Source organism: Sarcophilus harrisii, chromosome 2, assembly GCF_902635505.1.
Source record: "Sarcophilus harrisii chromosome 2, mSarHar1.11, whole genome shotgun sequence".
Taxonomy (NCBI): Eukaryota; Metazoa; Chordata; class Mammalia; order Dasyuromorphia; family Dasyuridae; genus Sarcophilus; species Sarcophilus harrisii.
The window spans coordinates 254129165-254149669 of NC_045427.1; the positions used below are offsets into that span (position 1 = coordinate 254129165).

The following is a 20505-nucleotide window of genomic DNA, read 5'->3' on the forward strand; positions in this document are numbered from 1 at the left end:
TCCTGGGCAAATCATTTAAACCCTGTTTGCCTCAGTTTCTTCATCTGTACATCTGAGATTTCCAATAGAATTAGATCAAATACTGTCAATTTTTTATTCTAGCTCTGTCCCCAGAACACTATAGGCTTTAAAGGCAATCAATCGCTTTAGTCTTCCTATGAAATTGTAAATTAAATTATTTAGATTAAATGTTGGGTATAAGTTCATAGTATATGTAAGTGTATGTGAATTTTTTAATTCAATCAACTTATATGACTTAAAGGAACTGAAGTTTTTTCTAGTCTTCTGATCTCTTTCATACAAAGAAATCCCACTGCTCTGATTATAATTATTATTAATTTTCACAAATTTGAAGCTCTTCCTTTGGAATTGGGAGCTTCAAATACATTCACTTCACACTCTTAAGTACTACATATTGGTATAGGTTAGTTTGAAATATTGAATTAAATTACTTGATCTATCCTTCCTCCTACTGAAGGAAACTTTGTCTGAAATATGTATCCAAATCATAGATCTTTTGAAGTTTGAAATGAGAAAGTAGGAATTATATGAGAAGGTGCAACAAGTATCGATGGGACTATATTTTAGCTTCTTCTCTGTAAATTGAGATCAATACTTAACCTTAGGAATGTTAAGAAGTGGAGTCCCTGCACTATACTTCAAGGTCTCACTGAAGGCTCCTTTAACTGTCTTCTGAGAAGCACTTTGATGTTACTGCTGAGAGTAATGTAGGCTATTGATATTAGTATTGCCTTGTCAATATTTAACAGTAAGTGAATAAAGCATTATTAATTAGAATTAGCAATGATTTAAAGTTTTTAATTGGTTCAGAAATAGATGCTGGTGGAATGTAATCAGTCAATCAAACAAACACTTACTATATGTTTAGCCTTAGGCTACTCATTGGAGATCCAGAAAGAAGAGAGTCATTTCTTAGCTTTGTAAAGAAGTGTAGTCCATATCTGCTTTTTCCTTGATTCCAGTGACACAGGGTGGTATTAGTTGACAGCAGCTCTTCTGCAGATAGGTAGGACCTGCTTCTTTATTCCCATGTATACCTCTCTCATTTATCCATCACTGAATTCTTATTCTTTTTGCCAACAAGATGAGATTCTAGTCTTTCTTTATTCTATGATAATGGAGAATAGTAATAATATGGATAATGTAAATACATGATTAATCAAAAATTAATTTTTAGTTCCTTCAGTTTTTCAATCTCATTGCTGTCTGAATTTTCAGTAATATTTTTAAAGGACCCATGGTATCATTATCCTTCATTATCACTGAATGAAGTCTTTGCCATGGGTACTCATGAGAAAATGGTACTATTCTTTTTGTTCATATTTGGAAAGCACACCCTTTTCACCTCATTCCCCTCTGCTTCTACCTTCTTTCTTGGAATAGGCTGTAATATTGGACTATGATGAACAAGATTAAATTTAATACAGATATATAAAGTTTTGCTTTTGAGTTCAATCAGCTTTATAAGTATAAGATAGATATGAAAACATGTCTGATGGATGAATTGCAAGCTCTCTATGTATCAATAAAATGAAAAATCAACAATATGAATGGAATATGAAAAGGAAGCCAGAAAAACTATTATGATCTTTGACTACATTCATAGAAAGCAGTGATCATGGATAAGTTTGTAGGATCAGAGATTTTGAGAGAAAAGGAACTTCAGAGCTGTTTCATCCTATCTCCAGATTTTACAGGTGAGAGCTCTTGATCACACAGGTCACATAGATCAAGATTCAAATCAAAGTCCTCTCACTTCAGATCTAACACCCTTTCCACTGACTCACTCAGTAAATATCTAGTCTCAAGAAAAGAAGACAGATGGAACATAACTGCCATTGCATATTTTAAAGAGCTTCATGTGAATTTGTTCTGTTGGCTCAAGAAGAAAAAATACAGCACTGTGGGTAGAAGATGAAGAAGGGAAGAAGTACATTTGATGAAAGGAAAAGCTTCATAATAATTAGAGCTAACCCAAGATGGAATGAGCTGCCTGATTCTTGAGGATTACTCTTTACTAAAGATCTTTAAGAGAAGACTTCATGACTATTCATTGAAGATGCTTTCAAGGGAATTCTGGATAAGATATGGGTTGGATTAGATGACTTCTGGGATCTCTTCTGATGCTAACCTTCTATTTTCATTTCTTCTCAGCTCAAGTCATGATGAGTATCTAATGAAATTAACTGTGGCCCAGGAGAGAGTTAAATAGAAGGAATAAAACTTCTGACATTTGGAGAAACCAAAGAAACCATCATCTTCCTTCCTTTCCTCCTTTGATAAGTTATCTCAGTGCAATAGAAAAAAGTTCTGAAACCCAACTATAAACTATAGTCAATTTTTTGGTTCCAATTTTACCGCTTACTATCTGTGGAATTTTCAAGTCATTTGACCTCTTTGGATTTCAGTTTCACCATCTATAAAAGGAGGATTTTCAGTAGGTGACCTCTATGATCCTTTTCACCTCTAAATATGTGATCTTATAATTAAAGAAATCTCTTCTTCTCTACTCATTTACCTCTAACTTTCATCCCCAATATGAGAAATTAAACACACACACACACACACACACACACAGAGAGAGAGAGAGAGAGAGAGAGAGAGAGAGAGAGAGAGAAACAATATAGAAGAGGTTTAATTTATTGGTTACTCTTGAGAAAAGTTTATACATAAAATTCTTGAGGAAAAAAATCCAATCTTATTCAATTACATATAATTAGAAATTCATTTTAAATCAAATTTCCTTTTGAGTCCATGAACACATATAAAAAAATAAGGCACCTCATTGTCTATAGACATTTTTTTAGAATAAGGGAGAAGTTTAAATACATGATACAGTTTATATTAAATATCTTGGGGAATGAGAAATCAACAGAAGTTTTTTTTTCAATCTTATGCATTAGTTAGACATTCATGTGTTCTATGCATAAAATTGGCATTACATTTTTAAAAATTTCCTTAAGGCAACTTTGTGAATTATTGCTGATATTTGGTATTTTTTTTCTGTACATCTTGTCTTCACAGATACTGCTTAAAGTCTTTACAAATATTGCTTGAGGAATGTTAACCTCTGAAATATAAAACATAGATGACAGCTTCTTAATTTCTGATAACTGTAATACTTATCTGTGCACAGATACAACAAAGTTTGCTGTCTTCCTCTGAATAAATCATCCCATACAAAAAGCTTTCAACCACTTAGGAGGAGCCAGTGTCTCCTTTGTATAATTCAGAGAAAAAGAAAAAAAATTGCTGTTATCACACTGAACAAAATATCTGAAGTAATAATTACATTAAATACCCATCTTTCTGCTTATTCACATTCCACACAGTGGAAATTATCTCCTTTATCTTCAAATTTCTCTCTTCCTTTATCACAATTATTATCATTATTAAATTTAATCTTTGAAGAAATGCAGATGACAAAAACACTTAAAAGTATATAAATGTATATATATATATATATAAAATATGTATTTTTAAAGATGTCAGGTATATGCCATAATATGCAAATTCAGTGTTTGGCATTTTTTTAATAGGAAAGATTGAAATCATGTATATCTCTCAGTCAAAATAAACAAACAAAAAAAACCTACAGCAAACATAGAAAAGTACTATTGCATCATCAGTGAGTACCTGATATAATATCTAACCAATGTGGCATTTTAAGTAAATGATAGAAGATAGTCTATACTCATGCTAATCTTAACCAACAGTGGCATAAATAGACAAGTAGAACTGCTCTCTTTGTTTGCCCAGTTATGCTTTGGGGGTAGTCATGCTGCTGATTATCCTCGGGAAGTTAATTTTGAGGAAACTCTCTTTACTGGAGCCAAATCCTCCCCAAATGCAAGACTGTGGTACAGGCTACTAAAAGGAAGATTATTGCTGGCCACTTAAGTCATCTCTTTTTAACAAAATCACATGCCTGTGGCAGAGTTAAAACAACAAGAGAAATTCAGTGTTTACTGGTTCTAAATGTTATTTCTCCTCTCTAGTGTGGTTTTACATTTTCGGTTCCATTCTCGTTTCCTCTTCCCACTCCCCATTTTGGCTTAGGCATTTGTGTGCTTAATTAAAGCCATTCTGTGCTTTCCTGTTTGAGGATTTGAATGAAAGCAAGATTGGGGACAAACAGGATTAATGCAAAGAGTAGACAAGATACTTCCATGTTGGAAGCATGTTTGTTTGGGCATGAGAAAGGAAGTGTTTATGAGTGGCTAAACACCTTGGGCTGAAGGTTAAGATTTATCAGGAAGGAATTGGAAATGAAATTCAATCGAAATTGAAATAGGAATTCAAAATGAAATCCAGTGTTGAATCTTCAAATCTGCCTCAAAATTTTCTTATTTATAGTTGTTGAATGGGAAGACTGTACATGTTTTCTTGGACAGTTAGCAGTGCTCTGAAATTATCAATTCTTTGTCTTTTGAGTGTCCATCCCCTTCCCCAGTTGTGGAGCTGAGAAGGCGCTAGGCAGGAAGAATATAGGTTTAATTTTGATGTATAAAATTCTAGGCTTTGGAAAAACAATGTAGTCACACAAAAGAAACCAGAGTTAGGCCTGCCTACCCTCAACAGGGTTATCTTGGCCTTAGATAAAGAATAAGTCAGGAATTGGAAACTATCCTAGTTTATTTAGAGCAATGCAGATGAAGTGAACCAATAAATATTTGCATGATTACACATCAAAATGCCAAGATCATTAGACAAGAAACAAATTTTCTTATTCTGAATGCCTCCTTTAAAAAAAATAAATGAAATAACAATTTCCCTTGAAATTTTGAACAGAGGATTATATCTTTCCCTCTGAATCATGAGATCTCTGTTCTTTTTCTTTTACCCCTTTTCTCTTTCCTCTTCTCTTTTTCTCCTTTCTCTTACTTTCTGTTCTCTCTCTCAAAAACACTAGTTAAAAAATGAAACACTATAACCACAATGTTGCCAGAACTGTTCCAGGCTAAAGAGATAGCTCTACTAAATGGGGACTCTGTCTAACACTCCATGCTATATTGGCATTTCTGTACTCTATTTGACAGGTTCAGATCTGGCACAATTAGGAAAGACTTTCTGAAAGAGCCAAATATTCTTAGCCAAAATTCTAATTTGCAAAAACAATGTTAAGCCTTTGGAAAAAAGAAAAAGAAACTTGATTGAGTGTTCTTTTAAAGAGATTTTTCTATGCCATTTTCTCGATTTAAAAAAAAAAAAAAAAGATACCAGGTCCTAACTCTTCATGACTACGGAGGTCTGAGCAACATTTCTCATGAGCCTCAGGAACAAGGGGGGTGGTGGTGGTGGTTAGAGTCTTTTTAAGTTAGTTCACATAATTATGAAAATATTTAAATCTGACCTGGCTGATTTTATGTTGCTTATATGCTCAGGGAATAATTAGATATATAATTAGATAATATAATTAGAAATGTAGACTAACTAGGGCAGCTAAGTGGCACAGTGAGTAGAATGCCAGGTCTGAAGTCAGGAAGACTAGTCTTCCTGAGTTCAAATCTGGCCTCAGACACTTACTAGCTGTGTGACATTTAACCCTGTTTGCCTAGTTTTCCCTATCTATAAAATGAACTGTAGAAGGAAATGGCAAAGCACTCCACTATCTTTGCCAGAAAAACCCCAAAAGGGGCGCAGAAAGAATCAGACATTACTGAAAAACAACTGAACTGAAAACTGATGCCAACTTTAATTTTGACCTAAAACTGGTGATAAATGTCCATCAAACTGACCTGGTTATTAAGTAAACCAGCTGCCATGAAGTGACATGTGGTGGGAAAGAGAAAACACTTTGAAGCCAACCTCAATGTTAAGACCATAAGAAATCTTCCATCTTATAAAAATTTTTCACAACTCTATCTAAAAAATGAATTTAGGGCAATTCTCATATTCCATATACCTCTATCTTGTTCTCTTCAACCTTGTGTTATAATAGGAAACCCAGGAAACTTCCAAACCAAGCTGATTCTATTCATTAGCAGGGGAAAAAAAAGGTCCAGTGAGAGTGGGTGCTAATTCACTGATGTCTCTATATCCACCACCTAGCATAGTGCCTGGGATGTTGTAGATTCTTAATAAATTCTTATTGAGTTGTTCATAAAATGATTTAATTTTCAGAAGACCTTAAGCCCTGTATTTGTGGGGAAATGGGGCAAAGAAAGTGAGGAAAAAATTTTCAAGATAGAAATCTGATCTTGGGCTGGGAAGTACCACAGTTAAAGATTTGACTCCCTACACTAATATCAAGAAAGTCAGAGCTAAGGCTACCATATTTATCCAAAATGCACAATAGAGTTGAGAGTGTTATGGGAGATATTTATCAAGTCCTTGCTTTACTTAGGTTCTCTTTCATGTTGACTTTACAGTGTTGCATTGTTCCCTCCACACCTCCTACCTTAATCCTGCCAAGCTCATGTGGGTATAACTCCTAAATTCTACCTCCTAGACCACTACTAGTCCTTCAGTGTCTCACCTCCATTTTCTTGGCAATTCAAATTTCGTTTAATTATCTAGAATATTTTTGCAAAGGGGAAAGTACATAAAATCATGGTAAGAAAACAACAGGGGAGGCTTACAGAGAGGAATTTGGTTTGGAAACAGCTATCGATTTTGAGTTTGGGGGCATGGACCAAAAGTAGTTGAAAGGAACAGCTGCTTAGGAGCTTTTTTTCTACTTCAGCTGCAGGTCTGAAAGCAAGTCCCTTTCCGTGTTCCATTTAAAAAGACCCAGAGTAACCACTGTCTGTGCAACACTCATTCTGAAGAGAATGTTAGATGTCTAAGAAGGCGCATTGAAGGCAGAGGCAAAGCAAGGCACCATCCCTGCCTGACTTGAGATTTGCCTCGGGAAGTTGCCAGGAATTTGAGTCATCCACCTCAGCCCCAAGTGCAACAGATACTCTACATAATATGAAGTACCCTCCCGAAGAGACTTTTACCCCCGTTGTGCCTCTGGACATACATGCAATGCTCCATCACACAGACAAATACACACATGCATGCTCCCGCCGAGAGGCAGTGAGCAGTACTTCTTGCATCTGGGATTTGAGCATCGCAAGTGCCTTGGACTCAGCACTGGGCACATCTGGGGCTGAGTCATTAGGTAGGCTGGATGTCCGTAGCTAATCCAAATCAATCGATATGCAACGACACTGCTTCACCCGGGTGACCCTTTTCTTCTTGGTCGGCGGCTGCAGTTCGGGACAATTGAGCGTCACCATCATGGTGGTGAATTTCTTGGGCTTGCAGAAGGAACATGACTGAAAGGAGCCTTCTTCCTTCCGGATGTGCCTGGGAATGTAGAAGGAGTTGCACTGGCCATAGCAAAAGCGGTTGATGATGGTGCGGCTGTTGCAACCCTCCTCGTGGATGGTCTGCTTGAGAGGCTGAGTCTTACACCAGTCCCGCTTCAGGTATTTGCGTTCAGTCACATGCAGGGCCTCCTGGCTGGACTCGAGCACCTCCTCCCCAGGCATGGCAGTGCCCCGCCCTTGGCCCCGCCCCCGATTCCTGGATCCAGGTTGTTGCGGAGTCTGAGTCTGCTCCGAGTCATTGTACTGGTCCTTATCAGGAGGTGGGATGGCACCTTGAGAGCCTTTCTTTTTCCCTTCGGTGGCTGACAGCAAGGTTCCCAAGAGCAGAAGCAAAGCCCCCACAGCGTAGGCTGTTCGACCCATCCTAAGGGAAAGGAAAGAGGGAGCAGAAAGAAGAATGCGATTAGTACCCTCACATGGAAAATAAAAGAACGAAAGTGACTAAAACTAACATTCACGTAACCCTTTGAAGTTTGTAAACGCTTACACCTCTTTGATCATCGTTTGATCCTTCTAATGTCCCTGTGAAATAGAGGCTCACTCATGCCTGAATTCACTAGTACTCCAGATTCTTTTTCCTCCTTCTCTTACGCTACCACTTAGCTAATTTTCTTTGAGAGTGAAGAAGACAGGCTCTCACGGTTAGGTTCTACTGCTAATTTACTGAGTGACCTTAGGCCAATCCCTTAAACTCTCTGAAAACTCAGATTTCTAGACTGTGTGGCTATATATGACAAAGCCCTATGGCTTGGGAGTCAGGAGAAATGAGATCCTGTTCCAGGGTTATCAGTAACCTGCCCACGGTTGTCCGTAGGACTGCCCAAAGTCATTTAATTTTTTCTGTGCCTCCATTTCTTCATCTATAAAACAGATGATCTCTGTGATATTTTCCAACTCTAAAATTTGGGGACAGTTTCTGATTGTTTTATGTCTTGGAATTTCAGTTCACAATTGCCCCAGGGTAAAATTAAAAGCCTACTGTGATATTTTTGAGGCTACCAAGCTACTCTCCTCTTAAGGAAGCCTGATATACCAGAAAGAGCTAAATGTAGAGATAGGAAAATTTAGGTCCAATATTTACTAACTGCGCCATCATTGGCAAGTCAGTCACCCTTTCTGAGCCACAGTTTCCCCATTTGTGAAATGGGGATAATTGCGTCTATAGTAATTGGTTCCAATATGTAAGGATCAAATGAAATAAAGTTTTGTGAACTTTAGAGGACTATCTAAATGTCAATTGTTATCATTTCTCTGACCTGGTTTCCTGATGTTAAAGACAAAAAAACACTGAATTATCACTTACTTTCTTTACCTCTCCCCACTCTTATTTTTGCCTAACTTTAAATTTTGACACATAAGAAGCAACTGGCAAAAACTGGATGATAACTTTTAAAAATTTCCTCCCACCCTCATCACAAGAATATAGTGGGTCAGGTAAAGCAATGTGGTGTAATAAAAAGTACCAAATCACAGATCTTGGTTCAAATTCTGCCTCTTTTATTTGCTACCTATTTGAGCTTAGACAAGAAACTTCACCTTTCTGAATCTTATTTTCCCAATCTGTAAAATTTGAGAGACATCTAAGATGGACTTCAGCTCTAAATCTATGATCCCATAAACATAGGAATTATCCCAAAGACAATAAAATGTTTGAAAAACACATTTCATAGGCCCAAAGAAGATACTGTCTTTCAACCTTATGAATAATGTGGAATTACAACCAAATTATCAAATATAAAAATATAAGTCAAAAAAACAATATCAAGATTCTGAGACAACCTAATATTTTGGAGGAAGTTCAAAGTCAAAGCAAATAATGTGACATTTTCACTCCAGTTCTGACTTTAGAGTTTCTGGATTTTGTCAGTTTGGGTTACAACATCACTGTTATTTAAACAGAATAACTACCCCCACCAAAAAAATTAATTTCCATGTTTTGCCTTAAAAGATCTTTTTTTTTTCCTCTAAAAAAATCTAGTGTTAAAACAGGGCATATTTTCTCCAGAGACCAAGATGACTTGAGCCAGAACTGTTCCGTCTCCCGGGCAAATATACTTTATGCTTCGGCAACCCTTAGAAGTCTGTGTTATTTACTCAGTACAGTGCCAGTATCAAAAATAAAATTTAAACCAGTCACTGCCCATTTCGGCAGTGGAACATAATAGATGGCCTCAGGCCTGAATACTAGTGACTCTCTACCACACCTGCCAAAAATTGATCCCAGTCCAGTTCATCATTCCTAGTCTCAATTCCAGGTTTTATTACTTATTGATGATTGGTTGTTTGCAATAGAGAATATTGTTTTTTACACTTTTGGGGGGGGAAGCAATTGGGGTTAAGTGGCTTGCCTAGGGTCACACAGATAGTAACTGTTAAATGTCTGAGTTCAAATTTGAACTCAGGTCCTCCTGACTTCACCGTCTAGCCCCTCCTTTGAGGACTTGAGGACTTCATTAAAGCTTTTTATTTTCAAAACAGGCATGGATAATTTTTCAACATTGACCCTAGCAAAACCTTGTGTTCCAAATTTTCCCTCCTTGACTCCATCTCCTCCCTTACATGGTAAGCAATTTAATATATGTTAAACATGTTAAAATATATGTGTTAAATCTAATATATGCACACATATTTATACAATTATCTTGCTGCACAAGAAAAATCAGATCAAAAATAAAAAAGTGAAAAAGAAAACAAAATTCAAGTAAATAACAACCAAAAGAGTGAAAATGCTGTTGTGAACCACAGTCAGTTCCCACAGTCCTTTCTCTGAGTGTAGATGGCTCTCTTCATCACAAGATCATTGGAACTGGCCTCAATCATCTCATTGTTGAAAAAATCCACATCCATCAGAATTGATCTTCATATAATCTTCTTGTTGCCATGTACAGTGATCTCCTGGTTCTGCTCATTTCACTTAGCATCAGTTCATGTAAGTTGAGGACATTTTTAATAATAATTACTAGGATGGACACCATGCTTCTAGCTTTGCAAAGTGCTTTATAAATATTATTTCATTTAATTTTCACAACAACCCTGGGGATAAGAAGCTAACATAATCCCTATTAACAGATGAAGAAACCAAGGCAGATAGAGAGTTAAGTGACTTGCTCACCCAAGTAATAAGGGTCTGAGGATGGATTTGAACTCAAGTTTCACTAACTCCAAGTACAATGCTTTATCCACTTACAAGACATTAAGATTGCCTTGTAAGAGAACACTTGTTCTAGAGGAAGAATATAGACTCTTAGAATGTAGAACTTGAGGGAATCTTGGAAATAATTAACCCAACTCCATCATTTTATATTAAGGAAATGGAATCCAAGAGACTAATTGATTGACTAAAGATAAGTAGTCATAGAGTAAGACACTATTAAGAACACTATACTGGTGTTCTCCACACTCACCTGTGTCTCCTGACACAATTAGCAAGTGGATTAAGGAATCCGACTGGCTCAATAGAAGCAGAAGCAGAAGATAATTTTTAAAAAATTAATAGAATGAGGGGCTAATCTGGGACAAATGAAAAAATGTTGACAAGACCTCCCCACTCATCTCATGGCAAGCAGTAGACCTGCTCCTTTAATTTAACCTCTTGTTTCTTCAAAAGAAGAAAGTATTTCTGTTTAAAGAGATCTATTTTATGGTGGCTGCTATTTCAAATCAAGGTGGGATCCATTCATAGGAGGAGGAATGAAGAAGTAGAATGAAATTATATGGTGAAAATTTTTTAAAAATTTTCTTTGCAATATGAAAGAGAAAAACTATGTGGATTAATTGATAGTATCTTCTTTACAAATGGAAGGACCATTTTTTTTCATCTGTATTTTACAAAAACATTAGGCAGCAAGGCAATATACCTTGTATAAATTCACCTCCCAGAACAAATCTGTGGCAAACCCCAGACTAGTGCTCAAGTTTTCTAACTTTCAGCCCAGCAAAGTCTCTGCTAGCCTGGCCAACCTCCTAAAGCATGCCATACTTTTTCTAAGGAAACTCCAAAATCCATTAGTTTTATGAACTGGTCTGAGGCCAAATTCTGTGGGTTTTATTTTCTAATTGAAGTCATTTTTATTCACTACTATGGGGCCAAAAAGAAAGCAGTAAATTCAGAAACATGTTTCACTTGTCAAATACTATATAAAATTCACCAAATGTGGTTTTTAATTTTAATTTGGACAGGCTCTGTTCTTCCTATGGGAGCACACATGTCCCATAAGTCAAGCCAGAGGGGAAGGGGGGGAAGGGAAGAGAGCTTTATTTTTTTCCTAATTAAAAAAAAATTACAGATTTCTTAGATTAAGATTTAGTAGCTTGGCATAGTCTAGAAAAAAATATTATCAAATGTTTTTTTTATTTCTCAAAAGAAAAAAAAAAGCATAACTACTGTTAACTTTAAAGATCTTATGTGCTTAGTGTAGACCATTAGAATTCTTAAACATTATAAATAGCTGTTAAGACAGTAGTAAAGACCAACTTCAAATATTCAATCAACCAAAGTCATTGTTTCCTGGAGGCCAATAATACTCTGAAGAATAGGGGGGAAAGTAGTTGTTGAAAGCTCTGTTTCCTATATCTTTGTGGTAAGTTAAAGGGAGTCTATGCTGTTAACTAACTAAAAGCATGGAACCCTGAATTTGGAATCTGTTGAGTCAGGATTGGAGTCCATTTTTCCATTACTCTTTGTTGGGACATTCTCCACTGCCACCTTACAAATCTTCTGCCCAACATTTTGTATTTTTTAAGTAACTTCAGGAATATAAAGGGGAAACAAAAAGACTCAGAGACAATATTCCCTCCATTAAATTTTAATTCCTTAGGAGCTGTATCATTTTTCATCTTTGTATCTTGAGTATATAATGCTCAGAGCAAATGCTTTAATAAATGCTGTCTTGATTCATATTAGTATTTTGAAGAACTGAAACAGTCTCTTGTATACAGTAGATGATCAAAAATTATTGATATCCTAGAAAAGATTTTATATAGGTTCATCAAGGAATCTCCCCATTATGAGAACCATATGTGTTCTAAGTGTTTCCATTCATTATACTGTCCACTTATATAATCAAACTAGATCATTCTTTTAACAAAGTTAAATGGAATTAACAATGACAACCAATATAAAAGATCGTATCTCTGTCATGTATGACTTTAGACAAGTCATTTAACTTCTCTAAGTCTTAAATTTCTTCATCTATAAAATGAGAAGGTTTAAGTTGTTGTGTTTAAAGTCATGTCTAGCTCTTTGAGTTGGATTCTATGATCCACTGGAATCACTTTTGTTTCAAATGAAGGCAGAAGCCATGCTATAGTCAGCCCATACTTTGACAAACCTTTGTTAAATTATCGGTATGAATATTTACATCTCAGAAAATGATGAAGGCTTCAGATCAGGGCTTGATTTAGTGTTCTGTGGATTGTCTAGATGTAAGGAAGTAATGGAGAAAATGTTAATAATGTAAATTAAACTTAACAGTATCACACCAATTTTTTTTTTTTTACTCTAGAAGGCCATTTGTTAAATATTTGCTCACCACACCAGTGAACAGATTTTTTGACAAAACCTGTTTCTAATGCTCTTTATTTCACATTAGACAGACTGTTATCTTATTGAATTTGGGGCTATTTCCTTTTTTCTCTGTTCTCTCAGTATTTCATAATTCAGCTGATTGTGCCACATCTACTCATAATAATAATATCCAGCATTTATGTAGCGTTTTAAGGTTTGCAAAGTGCTTCACATATCTTATCTCATTTGATCCTCACAACTCTGGGAGGTAGGCACTATTATTATCTCCATTTTACAAATAAAAAAACAAGTGGGTGAGGTTATGTCACTTACACTCAGTGTCTGAAGCAAGATTAAAACTCAGGTCTTTACCATTCTGAGCCTAGTTCTCTTTTTACTAATTGTCTAGTTTTTAAGTTTGACATAATGAATACAATAGAGAAAGGCTAATAGGAAGTTAAATGCTTTTGCTTAGGCTTTGGAGTAATTCTCAGGACAAAGTTTTGAAAAGACATTTGGAAAAGACACACCTTAATGTGATTATCAAGTTGTTCTCCCTCTCCTCCTTAAAAAGATGCTGGAGATGATCATTTTATATGCTACGCTTTTTGAATGATGTAACCCTTTTCTCCCCAGGTTTTTGGTCTAGGAAAAACAGAGGGTAAAAGTGGAAAAAGAGTTGGGTATATTGTTTTAGAGCTAAAATGAATTAATTAAAACTCAAGATAATGATCATTATAAAATAAAACAATCTAAAATTTTCTGATTTACCAAAGAAAAAAGTAGACTTTACATGTTTAAAAAATGGTTGTAAAGGGTAAAGGGGCAGTCCTGAAATTAGGAGAACCCGAGTTCAAATATGGTCTCAGACACTTAACACTTCCTGGCTGTGTGCCCCTGTGCAAGTCACTTAACCCCAACTGCCTTAGCAAAAAAACAAAAAAACAAAAAAACAAAAAACAAAAAAAACAACGCCTTCAAAGAACTAGAAACTCATTTATTCTCTGTATATTACTAGTATCCAAACCAACAAATCCTGAAACCAAAGAGATCTTTAATTAAATTGGACTTGTCTCTATTGAATAGACCAGATGACACTCAGAATCTGAAGATGCAAAAATTTAGAAACTGGGTATTTATAGGATTATTAGTATTTTAAAATAAATTGAACAAAAACTATTCTGTAATTAAAAATATAATTCCATTAAAATGGTGACATCAAGACAGATATATGTTACATAAAGGTTTTTTTTTTTCTATTAGTATAGATCTCTTACTTTAGAGCAGGGTTTCTTAAAACTTTTTCTATTCTCAAACCCTTTTTGCCCAAAAAAGGTTTACATGATCCCAGGGAATATAGGTATATAAAATAGATATGCAAACCATACATTTATCAATAACAATTCATAGTTTTAGACCCCCACATTCAGTTATGAGACCCCATGTGAGGTTGTGAACTACAGTTTAAGAAGATGGGCTCTAGAGTAAAATGATCTGACACCATGAATGATTGAATTTGTAGTGTATAAATGCAAAGTTTTTCTTATTGCAATATGGGCATAACGGATTCTCTCCCTTAAAACTTCATTGTTTTAAAAATGCTGAAAACCTGCATTTAGGATCATTTTTTTTTTAGAGCTAGAAGGAGCCTGGAAGATCATGTAATCTAATTCCCTCCTTTTATAGAAGAGAAAACTGAGGCACAAAGAGATTAAATAACTTCTCCAGAGTTACATCAGTGATAAAGCCAGAATTTAAATCCAGGTTCTCTGTCTCTAGAACTAGTGTTCTTTCCACCTTAACAGGCTACCCTGAATGAATAAAACTGATTTTTCATCTTATTTTTGATGGAAAAAAAAGTCTATTATGAATTTACTTCTCCAGGGCTGGGATGTGCAAAAATGTTTGTTGCAGCCCATTTCATAGTGGCAAAGGATTGGAAACTGAGTGGATGCCCATCAGGTGGAGAATGGCTGAATGGTATAGATGGTATATGAATAGCTCTAAATGGTATATGAATGTTATGGCATATTATTGTTCTATAAGAAATGATCAGCAGGATGATTTCAGAAAGGCCTGAAGTGACTTACATTTATTGATGCTAAATGAAGTGAGTAGAACCAAGAGAACAGAGCACACAACAACAAGATTATATGATGATTGATTCTGATGAATTTGGCTCTTTTCAACAGTGAGGTGATTCAGATCAATTCCAATTGTGATGGAAAGAGCCATCTACACCCAGAGAGAGGACTGTGGGGACTGAGTGTGGATCACAATATGGTATTTTCACTTTATTGCTATTGTCATTGTTTGCTTGCATTTTGTTTTCTTTTTCATTTTTTTCCTTTTTGATCTTATTTTTCTTGCACAGAATGATTATTGTGGAAATATGTATAGAAGAATTTCACATGTTTAACATATCTTAGATTACTTGCTGTCTAGGGGAAGAGGTGTGGGGAAGGGAGAGAGAAAAATATTTGTAATGCAAGGTTGCAAGGGTGAATGCTGAAAACTATCTATGCTTATATTTTGAAAATAAAAAGCTTTATTAAAAAAAAAAAAGAAATGGAAATCCTTTTTAATATAAAAGCAATTAAGGGGATACCTGACCTCATGATTCATTCTAATTTCATCTAGCCCATAAAGTCACCTCCCCAAACACACATACACACACAAACACTAAAAATAAAAGTTGAATTCTCAACTTAGTGTACCAGATTAGTCATTTCTGAGACATGATTTCTTCACAAGAGTCATTACAGATAATGCTATTTCCCAGCATTACCTCTTAGAACAGTTGTATCTGTCACAATATATAAAGTATCCTTTATATATAGTACATAATAGTACTGTATATAAATATATATGTATAAAACAAAATCTTTAAGCAGACAGAAAGGGAAATGCCCTTGCCACACATTTAATATATGTCTTTGGTACTGAAGATAACTTTTCTAGGCAAAATACTTTTGATCCTGAAGTATTAGAAAGTCTAGAGATATAATTTAAATGTCACCATGTCCACATATATTTATTTAGCACAGTGATCGGATGGGGAGCTTCAATTTGGAAGACAGAGGCAAATCAGAATCAGGTTGCTGATGCATAATCAGATCGGAGGTAAGAATCTGCGTCCTAGTCAGAAACTGCAAAGAAGAGGAAATGAATCATGTTTCTATTCTTCTCCAGTGTGGTCACTATAGTTAGTCCTAAAAAGACCCTATTATTTTTCTTCACTCCCAAACTTTCATGTAATTGGATTTGCTCTTCCATGGATTTTAGATTTCTCTAGGCTGTATTCTACAAGTTTCTCCTTCAAAAAGACTGTGCTAAAAGTAATGAACCTATGAGAATATCAAACCCACAAAATGCAGAATGAAAATGCTAAGTTCAGTAGTAACCTTAAGGTTTTTCATTTTTAGAGTGGCCACAGTTCTGAAGATGTCTTAAATAAAATTCATGCTCAAAATGAAACAAGGAAGATTAGTTGATTCAGCAGAATTGCTTTAGACTTTAGATTATGTGCTAGATACACTGGAGACCTAGATGGGGTCTGAATGTGAATCATGCTCTTAAGATTCTATTTTGGTGCTTTGGAAAGTTTTTCAGATATTTCACTCTTAAAGAGTTATCTTAATCTTTTCTCTTTTATTTGTTTTACTTGTGTATATATATAGAAAGAAACAATCCTATAAGGCAGTTTAAAGAGAAAATAACAAAATGGGTTGATTGAATCAACTCTTTTTCTGGCAGCATCACTTTAGAGAAAATAAACAACTACTCGAAAACATCACCTAGATTTGCTACTTCGATCAAAAGATTCCATACCTGATTCTGGTTTAGGCAATGAAAGATTTACCATTCTTAGCACAGAAACACTTCTGAATGTGTTGTTAGTGTTGTTGTTAAAAGGCTTACAGATTCTTCTAAAAGAAGGTAGTTGAGGGCTTGAAGTGGGAACAAAGGAAGGACACAACAAACCCCAGCAGGGAAGCAATTCATTTCTGATTCTGCAATCTGGAGGTAAACTTCCCTAAGGAAAAGTGATTTCAGTGTTTGTGCGCTCGTTCTCTCTCTCTCTCTCTCTCTCTCTCTCTCTCTCTCTCTCTCTCTCTCTCTCTCTCTCTCTCTCTCTCTCTCTCTCTCTCTCTCTCTCTCTCTCTTTCTATTTTGTTTTATCTTTCTCTCTGTTCTGTCTTTCTCTCTCATTGTCTTTCTATCTGTTCTCTGTCTCTCTAATTCTCTGTCTCTCTGTCTCTGTCTCTGTCTCTGTCCCTGTCTGTCTCTGTCTCTCTCTGTCTCTGTGTGTCTATCTATCTCTGTATCTGTGTCTGTCTCTCCTTCTCTCCCTCTTTCTCCCTCCCTCTCCCTCTCTCCTTCTCTCTCTCTATCTCCCTCCTTACCTAGATCCAGTCAAAATACCTAAGCTCTTTTCAATATCCAGTGGCAAACTGGAGACCTCACAACTAAGGTGTGTTGGAGCTGGAAAGCCCATTCCAAGATGATGCACAAAGGAGGATATGGCTGGCGTTTTGATTTTCACTTAACACTAATACGTTAAGGAGTCACCCTGGCACAGAGAATAAAGTATAGGCTCAGGAGTCAGAAACGACTTGGGTTCCTACAGTGAAGCCCTGCGCAAAGCCCCTAACTTCTCAGCGCATTAGGCAATTCTTAAACTAAATTATCCACTAATTGCCGATCTGTACAATTGGAAGTTTACCACAACTAGAAGACCCTCCTCCACTCTTGTAAAATCACAGGCTCCTCTTAAACAAGGGTTGGGGAGGGGAGAGATTAGTTTCAACATTGATTGTATTAGCCCCCAGCTGAACTTTCTATAAGGTTGTTTGTAAAGTCAAAAAAGCTTGACCAGACCGAGCCCGCCTAGTAGACGCGTCCCAGAGACAATACAGGATTGCAAAACTTCCCAGAGCTCCAGGCTTTCTTGTGACACAGAATCTGCTTCCCTGGAGATTCTGGCACCTACAACCTATCGAAATCCTGAGTTGCGACTTCCCTTTTTGAGTGACACTTGAGGGGAAAAAGTAATGGGGAAATTGGGGTTCGGTACCGGCATCTACAGAAAAATATCTTCTAATGTGTTTATTAAGAATAAGAGAGATTCAGTGTGAGAGGAAGAGAGGGAGTGTCACCCAGGGCTGAACAACGGTTGTCTAAAAGCAGATCCTGGGATCTTAAACTTTGAGTCCCTAGGGGTTCCTGGCTTATTTCGGTTTAGAACTGCACACAGGTTCCCCTGAGCCAGAGCAGCCTTTTACCAGGTGCGCTAGGGTACAGCCGACGGGTTCTCATAGCAGCCGCGTGAGGACCGTATTTGTACGATCTTTCGGTTTTTCCTTCTCTTCCAGCTCTCCAACTTTGCGCGATCAGTACAAGATATGAGACTGGCGCACACACACACACACGCACATCACACGCATACATGCACATACCACACGCGTGCATACACATCACACACACACTCACACGCCGCACGCACTCTAGAACGCAAAAACACACCTGAGAAATTCAGATTTCTCCTCCTCCTCTTCCCCTCTGTCCTATCTCCTTCCCACTATCAAGTCCTAGGACTCAATTCCCTGCCATGCCTGGACGGAACGGATGGCCGGATGACCCCCGTGCTCCCCAACTCTCAAGTCCTTCTCCAAAAGGGAGATGAGACGTCAAGGCCTCAGCATCCCCTCGCCTCTCTCCCTGACAGATGGGGTCTTTTCCCGCCTTTTAGGAGAACAGGAGGCGGTCTGGTTAGGTAAGAAGTAACTAAGGTGTAGGAAAGCGGAATCTACGCTTCCAGACAGACTTGATCTCCATGAGTCCCACTGCAGAGAAGCAACCTGCAACTCGGGACAGCTCCTTCTCAGGAGCTCGCGGTCCTTCCTGGAATCGCGGCTGTCAGCAGCCACCTCCGCCCGGGAGAGCTAGGAAGGAGGATCACAGCATGCAGACAGTGGAGGCCCGAGCTGCGTTGAAGGAGGGGCTCTAGATTCACTATAGGAAAGCTCTCCTGGTCGGTTCTGTACCCAACCAAGCACTGGCATCAGTCGGGCTCAACTCACCTGTTCCGAAGCCTCCTTTTTTCTTCTCTTCTCTTAGTGATCCGAGCGTTTTGTAAGTCTTCCTGAGTCGCTGGGACTGCCCCAGGGGCTGGTTCCGTGACCCCCGACACCCCTGGGGTTAGCCTGGCAGCTGCGACTGTGTCTGCGCTGCTGGATTGGCCCCCGAGTCCATGGAGGGCGCGCCGAGTGCCTCAGCATCCCAGCGTCTCCCATTTAAATGTCCGCCGGCTGAACGCCGCGCTCCGGGGCCTCGCCACATCATTGGCCAGGCGCCGCCCGTCCCGGACCCGCTATTCCGCCCCCTTTTCCCGTTACTGAGTCCCCCTCCTTCCTCTCCTCCCCACACTCCCCCCTCCCCGGCTCCCAGCGGGGACCCCTACCAGACTGAACCCGCCTCCTTTTCTCCTCCCTCCTCAAAACCCCCTCCCTCTGCCGGGCCAGCGGGGAGAGGTCACCCCAGGGGACCGCGCCTGGAATGCACAGCAAATCACATTTTCCGCTCCCGTTAGAAGGGGAAGATCGGTAGGAAATCCCCCAGCCTTCCCACCCCCCTCATTTTCTCCTCCCCCGCCTCCAGAGCTTTGCCTTTCTCTCCTCCTGAGGTTCTTTCATTGCCTTGTGGCTCCCTACATCCCTGTTGGTTGCGATCTCCTGATAGAGGAGATCTGTGTCACGATAGATGATGCGGTTATTTTCGTCCAGTCTAAAATCGATCAGAGGAAGCGGGACCCTGAGGGTTCGGGGATCTCCGGGATTTGACTCTAGACCCCTAAATTTGAAATGCACCTCAAAGATTCTCTTAGCCACAGAGAACTCAACCGCCAAGGACCTCGGAGCACTTAAGCCGCCTATCAACATTTCTTCTTCTATCCCCTTACTCTCCTTTCCAGGGGTTTCTTTTAAATGCAGACTAGCTTTTTAAATGCAGACTAGGCTACAGATGTTTTGCGGTATCCTTCAGATGTACAGAGGGAAGTGGAGGAAAGAAAACCTGAAAGGACAAAATTTAGTCGACCTCACAGAGGGAAATATTTACTAATGGAGAATCAGATAATTGTAGCAGAGATAATTAAATTTCGAAAATCTAACTTGAGAAGTTAGACGCATAAGTTCAAAATTAAAAAAAGTCTTAGTTTGGGGATATATATTATTATTCATCCAATCAATATATGAGATACTCCTAGGTACTGTGAATTATGTGTGCATGTGTTTTTAAATAAGAGTAAGGACTTTTTTTCACATTTGCCTTCCCTAGGCATCCCACTCCCATATCATACAGAAGAAGAAAAAAAATGTACATAGATTTAATCAGCATAGAAAAAAAAAAAGAGAGAAATCTGTTATTCGGAAGACTGTGGAAATTGTTTTGTATGTATCTGCCATGACCCATGGGCAAATATTGGCCTTTCTTTATCTGCAATCAGCCTTGCCTGGATGTAGAAAAACACTAAAAATTATACAAATTAAAAGTTGTACAAAAGTATGTTTTGCAAGAAGCAAATCTGAAGATTAGCTTCATTTGTGACAATGAAATCTACAAAAGAGGCCGGGATTTAAGCAACAATTTTCATAAATA

At 37.7% G+C, this 20505-nt stretch overlaps 1 protein-coding gene across 1 annotated transcript; it reads right to left on the bottom strand.

The window, feature by feature from the left end:
• Positions 1-5600: 5600 nt before the first annotated feature.
• On the bottom strand, positions 5601-19129 carry GREM1 (gremlin 1, DAN family BMP antagonist). The gene is made up of 2 exons (XM_003755967.2): positions 18930-19129; positions 5601-7704 (listed from the first exon to the last, which is right to left on the bottom strand). Exon 2 carries the CDS (start codon positions 7701-7703, stop codon positions 7149-7151), a length of 555 nt encoding a protein of 184 aa, XP_003756015.1. The 5' UTR covers position 7704; positions 18930-19129; the 3' UTR covers positions 5601-7148.
• Between the last annotated feature and the right edge of the window lie 1376 nt (positions 19130-20505).

Bases quoted from the DNA above. Each gene is read 5' to 3' on its own strand.
- GREM1 (XM_003755967.2), bottom strand. From the start codon at position 7,703: ATGGGTCGAACAGCCTACGCTGTGGGGGCTTTGCTTCTGCTCTTGGGA.